General features: G+C 46.0%; 1 protein-coding gene across 1 annotated transcript; it reads left to right on the forward strand.

Moving 5' to 3' along the window:
• The first annotated feature begins 652 nt into the window (after positions 1-652).
• On the forward strand, positions 653-6,067 carry FGF21 (fibroblast growth factor 21). The gene is made up of 3 exons (XM_063138044.1): positions 653-896; positions 2,661-2,764; positions 5,765-6,067. The coding sequence occupies exons 1-3, from the start codon at positions 653-655 to the stop codon at positions 6,065-6,067; spliced, it is 651 nt and encodes a 216-aa protein (XP_062994114.1).
• The last annotated feature ends 7,306 nt before the right edge of the window (positions 6,068-13,373 follow it).

Below are 13,373 nucleotides of genomic sequence, written 5' to 3' on the forward strand. Positions count from 1 at the left end.
CCCCCCCCCCCCCGGCCTCTTTCTCACTCTTGTATTCTCCGGGTTACATCACTCTTTCCTGTCGGCAGCATGAAAGCAGCTGGAGAATGATAATATTTAGACTTTGGATCCTCGTGACCCCACATTAGGGGCAGCAATAGGCACCCTGTGACTGTTACTCAGGACCTGGAGTGTATGTGTGGGGAAGCGGTGGGGGGGGGGGAGGAAGAGGATGTGGGTAGATTTAAAGCCAAGTGGGAGGGCATCCACCCCTGCCATGGAGAGGGCTGGTGTATATATACCACTGTGCCTGCTGGCCGGGAGCAAACCTGGATAAAGGCAGCCGAAGTGGGAAAGGAAGAGTGCTCCCTGATTCTGAACCTTGTCACTGATTGGGTGGACTGGCCTTTTTCTAAACATCTCAAAACTAAAGCCACCACTGCCACCGCCACCGCCGCCACCAAAACCCACTTCAAACAGTTCTCATTGGATTGCAGTGCGTTTTGGACCCGTGGCAACGCTCAAGTTCTTCCGAGGAAGAAGTAAGGCCTGGTGAGCTGCAAGACCAAAACTTGAGAACTAGCACCTTGAGTAGCTCTCGGTTTTCTTCTGGCACGAACGCTTTCTCTGCCACCTTACCTTCTTCCTCTCTCGAGCCAGGCCAGTTTGAGCCATGTTGGCCACTTCCACGCCTCTCGGCTGCAGGTGCTGCTCCCTTCTTCTCATCAGCTTGATTTCCTGGGCTGCTTTGGCCCCCACGGCTCTCGCTTTCCCCGTGGTCGATTCCAACCCTCTCTACCAGTTTGACAGCCAGGTCCGGCTTCGCCACCTCTACACGGCGGATGAGCAAACGCACCTCCACCTGGAGATCATGACGGACGGCACAGTGCTCGGCTCCAGATTCCAGAGCCAATTCAGTAAGTATTTGGGGGCGGGGAGGGGGGGAGGAACCTTTGGGTCTGAGTTGCAGGTATGTTTGGAGCTAGGTGGCAGGACGCTTGGGTTCCCCGGAAAAGAATTAGGAGCAAGAGGACAAAAACCACTTTAATCACTGTGGGTTGAAGAGGGGGATTTCAGCAGATGCGTCTTTGAAGGCTGCTGTGGGATGAGCTGCACCTTCTGAAATCCAACGTTTGCCACTGAGAACCTGTCCTCCTTTACACATGGTCATGCTGGCTTTCAGGGCAAAGCAAGCAGGGGAAGTGGTGCTGGCCATGGTGAGCGTCAGGAGTAGGTATGGCTGGGCCCTGGACAAGGGCCCACATCCCCCAGCAGGGGCCCCTGCACTTGCACCTCCTCTTCACCATGGCAACCTGCTTATTGCCTGCCTCTCACTCTGGCCCGGATGAAGGTCATGGTGAGGAGCAGCAGTAGATGCTGCAGCCTCCTTGCTCCCTGGCTCTCTGCCTGTCAAGCACGCATGTGGTGGTAGCAAGGATGAGAAAGCGGGGCTGCAGAAGCAGTTGGTGGTAATGGTGGTAAGGAAGTAGACTCGCTGAAGGAGGGGCCTCTGTTGACGATGTCTTGCCCACGGGGCCTCCAAAACCTGAAAATGGCATTGGGTATGACCTAGAATGCCCTGTACATAGGGTCGGCCCTACCATTAGTCAAAGTGAGGCAGTTGCTTCATGCGGAAAACACTGAGAGGTGGCAGCGAGGTGCTGGAGGAGAGGAGAAGGGCCTTCCCTAGGCCCCCTAAGTTAGCCTGCTGCCTTCAGGTGGAGTGTCCCATCATCAGTGTTGAAGAAAGATGTTCAGTCTTGAAGAAAGGCTTTTGTACAAGGAATGGGAATCTTGTTCTCCATCTCAGGCAGCAAAATATCCTGGGCCAGCCCTGCCTGTACATCTTGGGATGAAGCTACCTGAAAGCTCACCTTCTCCCATATGAGTCTTCCTGGGTTTTAAGATCTTTGAGGGAGGCCCTTCTGGGGACACAAGAGAGGGCTTCCCTGTCACTCCTCCCAGGCTGAGGAACTCCTTGTGAAGGGAGGCTACGTGGGTCTCTTTTCTCTTGTACTTCTGCCTGCAGGCAAAGGCATTTTTAGTCAGGTAGGCCTTTAGCATATAGACTACTGAAGGGTGGTGGGGTTTTTTAATTGGTTGGGTGCTGTTTATTTCATTTGTTGTTATTTTTAATTTGTCTCTATGTCATATTTTAATTAAGATTTGGGTTTTAATCTGGATTTGATTGCTAGCTGTCTTGAATGCTACTCTTCTGGCAGAAAGAGGACATTGGTTATAGGGCAGATTAAAAATAAAATTAATACATATGATGTTAAAATAATAAAGGTGAGATAGAAATTAAACATGAAAGGGCACAATCCTATGCATGTTTAGATGGGGGGGGGAAAGTCCTACAACTCCCAGCATGCCTCAGCCATCTATGCTAGCTGGGGCATGCTGGGAGTTGTAGGATTTTTCCCTTGTCTAAACTACATAGGATTGAGCCCTAAAGAAATAAGACAAGAGATGAACAGGGAACAAGCTGAGAAAGCTGTGGTCGTGTTATCTCCAGCTGCATTAGGGGGATTTTGAGATATCCAAACGTCCTCTGGCTTTGGATTTGACCATGTTACAGGTGGCTGGTGAAATCTGAAGAGTTTGATTAGCCAAAGGCCTTGGTTCCAGGACTTCTGGGTTCTTCTCCCTCACCCACCTGCTCGCTGCTTGGTTTCTTCCAGGTTTGATGGAGATCAAAGCAGTAAAGCCAGGAATTGTTGTCATGCGGGGCAGGATGTCATCACGGTATCTCTGCATGAAGCCCAATGGACGCCTCTATGGCTCGGTAAGTCTGACCGCCTGCCTGTGTGTGTTTGGGGGAAAGGGCAATTTGGGGAACAAGGAGCTGTAGTCTGGAGAAATCACCCCATCTCTCTGGGCACCAGGCCATGCACCTTAAAGATGTGTGTTACTCAAAGCCATTCCAGACACCATGTGGCACTTGAATTCACCAAGTATACACTCAACAGGAAGCCATAGCCAGCTCTGCCTCTCTGATAGGCACACCTGTATTTCCAAAAGGCTGTTTTATTTACATATTATGTTTCTATGTTTCCACATAAATAAACAGAAGATGCATCTGAAACAATCTACTGTGGTAGATTGTTCAAAATGTGGCCTTATAGTTCAAAAAAGCAAAGTGTTCTTCCAACGCAGGACATTACATTCCCTTTGATTGTGATGGGAATATAAGGCACAGTGTGGCAGATGTTTCGGACTTCGGCTCCCATGGCCAATGGTCAGGAATGCTTGGAGGTGAAGACCAAAATGTCTGAAGATCTACCTGGTATATGGGATTAGATGGAGATGTTCAGAAGCCAGAATATCTGGGTTCCCTTCGTGACATAGTAGATGTGGTATCAGGAGAAGCGTGATTGAGCCTGCTGCATCGTTGTTGTTTTTTAATAATACATACTGAATTGTTCCAGTGGGCTAGAGGCATTGTACAAATTATGCAAGACAAGATCATTCATTACAAGGTCTGTGCTTGCTTTGAGTTAAACATTAAACTACTGCAGATTTCTTACCAAGAAATCTAGGCACCACACTTCAAGAAGGATACAGACAAGCTGGAACGCGTTCAGAGGAGGGCAATGAGGGTGATTAGGGGTCTCGATACAAAGCCCTATGAGGAGAGACTGAAAGAACTGGGCTTGTTTAGCCTTGAGGGGAGACATGACAGCACTCTTCAAATACTTGAAAGGTTGTCGCACAGAGGAGGGCCAGGATCTCTTCTTGATCATCCCAGAGTGCAGGACATGGAATAATGGGCTCAAGTTACAGGAAGCCAAATTCCGGCTGGACATCAGGAAAAACTTCCTGACTGTTAGAGCAGTACGACAATGGGACCAGTTACTCAAGGAAGTAGTGGGCTTTCCCACACTAGAGGCCTTCAAGAGGCAGCGGGACAGCCATCTGTCAGGTATGCTTTAAGGTGGATTCCTGCATTGAGCAGGGCGTTGGACTTGATGGCCTTATAGGCCCCTTCCAACTCTACTATTCTATGAGTCTATACATTTTACTTATTTTGAATCAGTGAAAGCTGGTGGCTTCGATATCAATGGGGTGGTGAATCTCTTCTGGGTTTCAGTCATAACTAGCACCTTGGATAGCTCCTTTAGAATTCGGACTGAAATCCAGAGTGGATTCGACACTCCATGACATCAGACCCACCAGCTTTCACTGTTTGGAATATTTTATTTATTTATTTATTTATTTAAGGATTTTTATGCCGCCATTCAGCCAAAAAAGGCTCTCATGGCGGCTTACAAAAGTATTTCTTGACAGTCCCTGCCCACAGGCTTACAATCTAAAAGACATGACACAAAAGGAAAGGGGATTGGGAGGGAGGAGGAGGGGGAAAAGGAAAGCTAACTCAGGCACTACAATCTTAGTTGGAAAGTTCAGCAGTTACAGGTGACAACAGAATAAAAATTCTGTTTATTCAAATTATGGGGATGAACACAAAACTATGGAGATCTTAGCCACCCCCTTTGACTTCTGAGATTTTAGTAGACATATAATACACTTTCAAGCCAATTTCCCTCATCATAAGGGCTAGAAACTTGATTTTAAAACATATATAGAAAGGTGGTATTCTCAGGGCTCTGGACTGTTGCATAGAATGTATGTCCTGATGGTCCAGATATAAATGATGAAAGCAAATAGATAATAAATGCATTACATTCTGGGTCCCGAACCAAATTCCCAGCTCCGGCAGTGTAATTAAAGCATTATAGAATACGCAATTCCACTGCATAATTGCTGATATAGTTCTTAACCAATGAAAGTCATATATATTTTGCTGGAATCCCTATAACAGCCTTTCAGAAGGAAGAGGGGAATTAAAGGTTTTGCCCGAGAGTAATAACATTGTGTTGCAACTCCATTCAGTTCCTGCCCATTTCTCCAGCTCTTCCTGATCTCATGGAGACACTGGTGTAACAATTGCACAGTATCCTAAAGCTCAGTTTGGTATTGGTATGCAGCCAGCTTGTGGCTTGGTGCTGGCTGCATGACTTGCAATGTACTTAGAGATACCAGAATGCTACTGAACGGTGTTTGCAAAGTACCAGGATTATTGTTCTGGATACCTAGAAATAGTGGGTAGAAATCACAGGAAAACAGAACTGATCCGTACACTACGATTTTCATCTGAGGTCTTCTTTGAAGTGCCTCCTCTGAGGGAGGTTTGGAAGATGGCAACATGGCAGAGAGCCTTTTTGGTGGTGCCCCTCCCCCTATCATGGAATACTATCCGAGTGAAGTTTGCCTGGTGCCAAGATTGTCATCTTTTTGGCACCAGGTCAAGACAGCGTATGATAAAGCTTTTAATGGGCCCTGGGATTTTTATCGTTGACAGCGAAAAATCGTTTTATTGTTTCGTATGCAAACGTTTTTATATTACGTTGTATACTGCATTTTTTTTTTTAGGCTATTAGTCTTTGTAACAACCCAGAGAGCTTTGGCTATTGGGTGGTATAGAAATGTAATAAGTGAAGATGAATACATTTCAGCCAAATGTTAGGAGAAACACCTGAGCTGCAAGAGCTGTTCAACAGCAGAAGAGGATGTCCTTCAGTGGAGGCATTTAAGCAGATGCTAGATCTGTCAGGGATGCTATAGTTGCTAGATACCTGCACTGAGCAGGAGGCTAGACTGGATGGCCTTCAAGGTCCCTTCCAACCACATAATTCTATGATTCTATAGTGGATATTAAATTTACACAGATAATAGTGCCCTAAATGAAGGCATTAATCTCAATGTGTGTTTCTTCCCTCCATAGTTATCCTACTCAGAGGAGGCATGCAACTTCCGCGAGACGGTTCGCCATGATGGCTACAACCTCTACTATTCCGAATACTACAATATCCCGATCAGCCTCAGCTCAACGGGGAACCTGGCTCACAGCCGCCAGTTGCCTCCCTTCTCCCTGTTCCTGCCCTTAGCCAACAAGCTCCCGCTCGAACCCGTGCGAATGCCTGCGAATGACGACTTCAACCGAGAGGAAATCGATGTCGAGTCATCAGACCCCATGAACTCGATGGGCCGACCCTATGACCCCATGAGCCCAAGTTTTGGCTTCTGATAGCTTGGGACGCCAGACTTTTTTTTAGCGGAGTTTCTGGGGTTTGCCCCTGGATGGCTTCACAATGGCGGCTGCGTCATGTAGATGACCTGCCGCCACTCCGAATCCCCCCGGGGGCAAAGGCTTTGGCGAGACAAACCCCAGGGTTCTTTTACTGTAAAGTACGATGAATCAATCCAACGTTTTGGGAGAAAGCGGTGTAAATTTATTATGCTTGGCGCACAAAGATCAACATACTTGTATAACCCTGGATTCTTGCATCTTAAGGTTGCGGGATGACTGATGTGCAAATGTTAAAGTGACTCATGAAGACAGTCCACCAGCAACAGAAGCAAAATTCTTGTGTTGTTGGACTGAACGGTGCTTGCATTTTCAAGTGGTTGCGGTTGTTAATTTTATCAGCTTTATTTCCTCCAGGGTTTCATTTCTATTTTTCCTACGTATTTAAGTAACTTATTTATTATATGTCAGGTTTATTTATGGAAGGAGGCTGGAGAGAGTTAAGAAGCAGAGAAAGGAGGTGGCATAATGAGAAAACTCCTTTGGCCGGCAAATAATTTATTGGTTAATATTTATATATATATATGTGTGTGTGTGTGTGTGTGTATTTTATTTTTGTGTGTGTAATATTTCTGCCTATTTATTTAGGGCGACCATATGAAAAGGAGGACAGGGCTCCTGTATCTTTAACTGTTGCATAGAAAAGGGAATTTCAGCAGGTGTCATTTGTATATATGGAGAACCTGGTGAAATTTCCACTTCATCACAACAGTTAAAGTGCAGGAACTATACTAGAGTGACCAGATTTAAAAGAGGGCAGGGCACCTGCACCTTTAACTGTTGTGATAAAGAGGAAATTTCACCAGATTCCCCATATACACAAATGACACCTGCTGAAATTCCCTTTTCAATACAACTTACCCTACCCTGTGCCTGTTTGCATTCCCTTCCCCTCCTTATTGCTTTACTATGATTTTATTAGAATGTAAGCCTATGCGGCAGGGTCTTGCTATTTACTGTTTTACTCTGTACAGCACCATGTACATTGATGGTGCTATATAAATAATAATAATAATAATAATAATAATAATAATAATAATAACTGTTAAAGATACAGGAGCCCTGTCCTCCTTTTCATGTGGTCACCCTAATTTATTTCCCTTTCTGGAGAATGGAATGGCATTAAAGTTTAAGTTTGTAACGTACTGTAGATATACTCATGACAATCTTGTGTCTTAGAACGTCCTCCTTTTGCCTTTATGAGGACCAGCTGTAAAGGAGCAGAGCAGAGGCAAAAGGAAGTCACGACAATGATGTTCTGTAGATCAGGACAAACCATAGCAGCTCTGTTTTTACACCCTCTCCGAAGTTGCTGGTGTATGTAAAAAGTAGAGCCTGCACTGTGCTCCTTCCCTCTGCTATACGAAGCAAATTACCATTTATTAAAAAGGTGGATTTTTGATTAGTTTCCCAGGTCATTTTATCTTAGAGATGTGGGACTGCTCCCATCTTCCTCTCCCCACATCAGAACCCCACAAGCTCCAGTCCGTGTAGGACAGGGGTCGAGATCTTCAGGCCCAGGGTCTAAATCCAGCACTCCAGGGGTCCTAATAGGGATCTTCAGCGTTCCCAGGTCATGTCCTCACTGATAATTTGGTGGCTTACAGCTTCTGTGCAGTTTCCTCTCCTGTTCTAAAATGTAGAAATGCCTCTCCTCAAGCTACGTTGCCAGCAGTAAGAGCTTTAAGCTAAAATACACTGGTATTTTGACCCCGTCCCCCATTTTGCCCCACCAGAATCTGGGCACCAAGAGATTCTCTGAAATGAAATTCAGCTCTCAGGCTGAAAGAGGTTTGTCACCCTCGAAGTAGGAAGTGGTTCATCATGTTGACCCCTTTTATTTATTGATGTAGAAGCTTTACTGACCCCCTTGCCATTAAAAAGTGGTGCCTTTGCTGCATTTTTCAGCAATAGCGCTTTATGGCAGAATGCACAATGCCAGTACATTGATCTCTCTAACTGCTTTACAGCACTGTGATAGTCCAATGTTACTGGCGCTAATTATTATTGTCAACTTTGGGTTTCCTTTCATTACCTGCTTCCCTGTGGTTTTGAGTATAAGAGTGGCCAAAGTGTGAGCGATGAGCTTTTGACATGAACATTAATAAAATATTTATTTTTAAAGAAGTGAGTACTTGGTGGTGAATTTTGTTTTTAAAAAATGACCTCAATTTCAAAAAAATATATGTCTTAATCCAGCATTAAAAGCTAAGTATGGGTTGTGTCTGATGGTTTTTTGCGGGAGGATATTCTGGGGCTGTGGTACCATCACAAAGGAAGTCCCGTGCCAAGCATGTGCATAACTTCTGCCCCACTTACCACCTGTTCTTGACAGAGAATACATATCCTGATTGGATCAAATAACGGAGCAAAAGCCAGCCAGCCCTTTCCCTGAAATTCCATTCACTCTAGAAAAGGAAACTCTGCCATTCCCAATCTGAACTGATGAAGCCAACAGAGCTACTTCTACTCTGGTTCAGAAGGGATTCCTTTCTTCTTCGGCATCCCTAACCTTGAGGGATGTTAAGTAGGGAGGAACTAAGCGTAATAGAGGCTGAATTTGCCACAGCTTTCATCGGTTATGAAAAGAACTCATTCCCAGCACCCTGCCACATTTGGTGAATTTCCAGGCCCATTATGAAAGAGGAATTGTCTCCCTCGCCACAAGTTGGTTTCGGGACATCGTCATGTACCTAAGTCAAATCTGATTGGCTATGTGAATTGGCGATGTTATCATGCTCTGTGATTGGCTGGGAACACTCCAGGAAGGAGATGTGAGTCCTAAAAATGGCGCCGAAGCAGCAGCTGCCAGGGGAAACAATGGCTGGAAACAGCAGCTGATCAAACCAACCAAGACCGCTGGAGGATGTATCTGGCCAGACATAGCTTTTTTCTGTTTCATCTAGTCCCATATCGCTGCAGGTAAAAAAAAAAATACACCCATGGGTTGCTGGCTATTTCACTGAAAAACAACAACAGACTGAGACATGTTTTCTGGGACAGAAAATGTTGGATCGGCATTCAACCAAAAGGCCTTTTCTGCTCCCTTATAGAAGATTCCTCTTGAGATGTCTCTACATTAAGGAAAAATACACACACCCTAACCAGGCTTGGTCTTTCCGCATTTACTACAGCCCCTTTAGATGGCGACCAATGACGACCATGTGATTTGTAACTGAAAACTTCCCCTCTTGGCAATGCTCCATAATGCTCAGTGAAACTGTGCCATCTAGAGGCTGTATTATAATGCAATGGTGACTTTACACACTGGGATATCCTGCAATAATTTTAAATAGTGCATTATCTCTGATCTTTTTTAAAGAGGAAGGCAGGGGGACACTTTGGAGGTTGACGACACCATGTAAAGGAGCCAAAAACTTCTGTGAGTGGCCAATCATGAGCTCAGAATAAATCATTCATGCAGAGACGTTCTTAGTATATATTCAGCTGTATATATAATGGCAGGGTGGGCACTTGTGGCTGTCTAGATGTTTCGGCCGACAACTTTCATCATTCCTCACAATAGGCTAGTCTGGATAGGGCTGATGAGAAGTGTAGGCCAAAACACCCGGAGGCCTCAAGTTGCCCGCTTCTGATGTATGGTTTAGGCAAGAGACTTTTCCAGCCCCTACCTGAGATTCTGGGACTGAACCTGGGAACTTCTGCATGCAAAACATGTGCTCTACCACTGACCTACAGAAGTAACAATTTCTACAAGGGTAGCCGTGTTAGTCTGTTGCAGCAAAAGCAACAGAGTCTTGCTCTAAAAGAAAAGAGACACTCCAAATCCAATTTAAAAACTTCTAGCGTTCCACCCCACCATGGAACTTGAACTAGACCTGAAACTAAATTCCCCCCCCCACATTCCAAATTTCCCTCCAGATCGTCTGCTGTGAATCTTGATGGCGAATGCTTCCAGGGTACTTACTCTCTGACAACTGTCACACCGTAGTGGTTAGAGCTGGACAAGCGGCATGTAGCAGTCATCATTTGACAGTTGACGTCTGGTACGACAAGGCAGACACACAGACAGCCCTGCTTTGTACAATCCCCACCCCCACCCCTCCGGCTCGCTCCTTTCTCCAGCTACCCGCCCGGGCCGTGAGAGCGCGCGGCAGCAGCTTCTGCTCTTGGCATATCAGAACATGCACTCTTATCGCAAATTGCACTGAATCTCTTTTCAGCCCAAGGGTCAGATTTAAATGTGGAGAAGCTCTGAAGAGGCTGCATTCCAGAGGTGGGCGGGGGGCTGAAGGCAAAAGGGGCGGGGCCAAAATGACAAAACATGCCAGCATATTGTAGCTTCAGTGCTTACTGCCACTAGTTCAGCCTTAGGAGGGGGCATTTCAAGCTTTCCTAATGTGGGAAAAACTGCACAAATGCTGGGGGAAACCACTGAATGATCTGGTTGAAGGAAACGGCATGGGGCCAAGTGAAGGGGGCGTGGCTATTTGGGTAAGTTGACCCAATGGAAAGGAGGACAGGGCTCCTGTATTTTTAACTGTTATGTAGAAAAGGGAATTTCAGCAGGTGTCATTTGTAGGCATGCAGCACCTGGTGAAATTCCCTCCTTATCACAACAGTTAAAACTGCAGGAACTATACAAGAGTGACCAGATATAAAAGAGGGGAGGGCTCCTATAACTTTAACTGTTGTGATGAAGAGGGAATTTCAGCAGGTGCTGCATGCATACAAATGACACCTGCTGAAATTCCTTTTTCTATGCAACTGTTAAAGATACAGGAGCCCTGTCCTCCTTTCCATATGGTCACTCTATAGCTGGGGAATCCCAGAGAGCTTGAATGAGTTCCAGGGCTTGAGGTTCCTAACTTGTGTCTTACTGCTTTCTCTCCCTCATCCCCAAATTAGCTTTTTCTTTTTGTAAACCCTGAGGAAACCGGTGTCCGTGGGCACCCGTCATGAAAGCGGGTATTCAGTAAATCCCGTTCTGCCCCTCCACTCTCTATCCCCCGTTTGGCTGTGTGCAAAGCCGGTTTTAAATCAATCATTTTCATGGCGGGTGTTACTATGAAGGACAGGGCTCTGTTCTTCCTAATCTCCCCATCGGGTCGTATAAAAACTGGGGGCTGCTGGTAGTTGAGAAGCAGACCCATAGAAGTGCAGCCACATGGGACTTGTTGTTAGGAATCCCTGATGAGACTGTCCTTGACTGAAAACTGCCCAGCCTGTTGGCAATTGCCACCTGAAATTGTTATCTGTTAGAGCAGGCAGGAGTCTCAAGGCTTCCCAAGGCCAAAGCTAACTGGGAAAGGGATGATTTCAGCTGTCCTGATGAGAACTGCTCATTGGCCCGGAGGGGGAGGCCGGGAGGGGCAGCTTGGGCCAGGGTTGGTGGACTGCAGTCACCTCATTTGGCAGGATTGGGGAATACGATGAGTCAGCTTCTGGGGCCATTTGCTTTTTCCTGGACCCCTAGATGTTAGGGGGTGCGTTTCATCTGGCTGGGAACAGGAGGCCCCTGCTGTAAGTATAGTGTTCTGAGGAATAGCTCTCTCTCTGGTATTGTTTTATGTCTGATTTTATTGTTTTAAGACAGTGCTGCTTTTACCAAACCACTTTCCCCTTTTAAACCATTTGTTAACCCTCCCTCCCCTTCTTCTCTTTTATTATTTTTATATTCTGCTTTGAAGCCTTAATTCTTTTAATAAAATGCTTTGAAACTCTCAACTGGTGTGGTTTGTGTCAGGGGACTCAGGTGCTAAGTCCAGTGTTTGCCGGCGAGTATTCGGAGGGCGGCTGGGTTTTGACCACTGGCCTACCTGGCAAGAGGGGTGTACAAGTACATTCTTCTTCTCAATTACTATCTAGATTCTCCCAATAGCAGCAAGAAGAGGAAGCACGATGGAGAACAGGAATGCATGACACACTTTCGTAGATTTTGCTATTCACACCGTCGGGAACAATAATGCGTACAAAGAGGCTTTTTCTCTCTCTCCTGCAGACAGGTTTCAGGAGCGTCCACCAGTCAGGAAGAATACAGGAAGCCCATCTGAAAAAAGGGAAGAGAGGAGAAAATCCAGGACCATCCCCAAATCAATGCTTGGATATATCTGTTTGCCGTATGGACTTGTTTCACATGGTGCTGAGAGACGAGCCAGGAATCAGGAAGCAGAGGCATATCCAGAAATTTTGTGGCAAGGGGACCTACGGGGCCTGGAAATCATCGTAGTGCAGCCAGAGCATAAAGAAATGGAAGCAGCCTCATCTGTTTCATGTTATTCACAGCTAACACCAATCCACATCTATCCAGAAGTATGTGCCCCTGAGTTCAATGACTTACTGCCAGGTAAGAGTGTACAGCTTTGCTGCCTTAATTATAATATTTCTGACTGACTGCATGTTTTCATTCATTTCCCCCCTATTTTTTCCATTTCCATGATCTCCCAGTAGTTAAAGCTCTCTGGGTGGTTTGCAAAACCTTAAAAATACAATATTGTACATATTATAAAAACCATTTACATACAAACATATAAACAGACAACATACACACCAGGGCCAGCATTAAAAACCTTATCATGTGCTGCCAACTGCCAGAGAGCGTCTTAACCTGACACACACACACACACACAAAACAATGTTGGCACCAGGCAGGCCTTGCTGGGGAGATTGTTCCATAATTGGAGGGCCACCACTGAGAAGACCCTCTCTGCAATCCTACACGTGTCTACTCAGAAGTAAGTCCCATTGAGTTCAACCTAACTTTTCTTTTTATATTGAAAGCTGGAAATTGATGAAGGAGGGCCTAGACAGGGCCAGCCCAAAACATTTTGCTGCCTGAAGCAACAGACTACCGTGTAGAGAAGTGAAGGGGACTGGACACTGTTTTTTTTAAAACTTTACTGCAACACTGGTGATAGACAATGACGTCCACTGCACCTGAGGGCAGCGGGCTAGTTTGTGGGTCTGAGACAGGCCTTGTGGCACCACAACTCTGACCTATAATGGAAGGCAATGGCCAGTGTGTGTGCTTAGGGGCAATAGCTAAAGTGCTGACATTTCCACCCCCAAGCATCTTCCGCCTGAAGCAGTTGCCTCACAATGCCTCATGGTAGGGCCGGCCCTGCTGAGGGACTAGTCTGCATTGCCCGCTGCCCACCTCCTTCTGGCTGCAATCCTGCACGGCAATGTTGTCCCTTGAATTGTCCACCCCAGCACAGTACCCACCTGCACCCTACACTCCGTCTCCTTTAATTAATACACTGCTGCTGAAGGAATTCCTCTCACC

The sequence above is a fragment of the Elgaria multicarinata genome, chromosome 11 (assembly GCF_023053635.1).
Source record: "Elgaria multicarinata webbii isolate HBS135686 ecotype San Diego chromosome 11, rElgMul1.1.pri, whole genome shotgun sequence".
Lineage (NCBI taxonomy): Eukaryota > Metazoa > Chordata > Lepidosauria > Squamata > Anguidae > Elgaria > Elgaria multicarinata.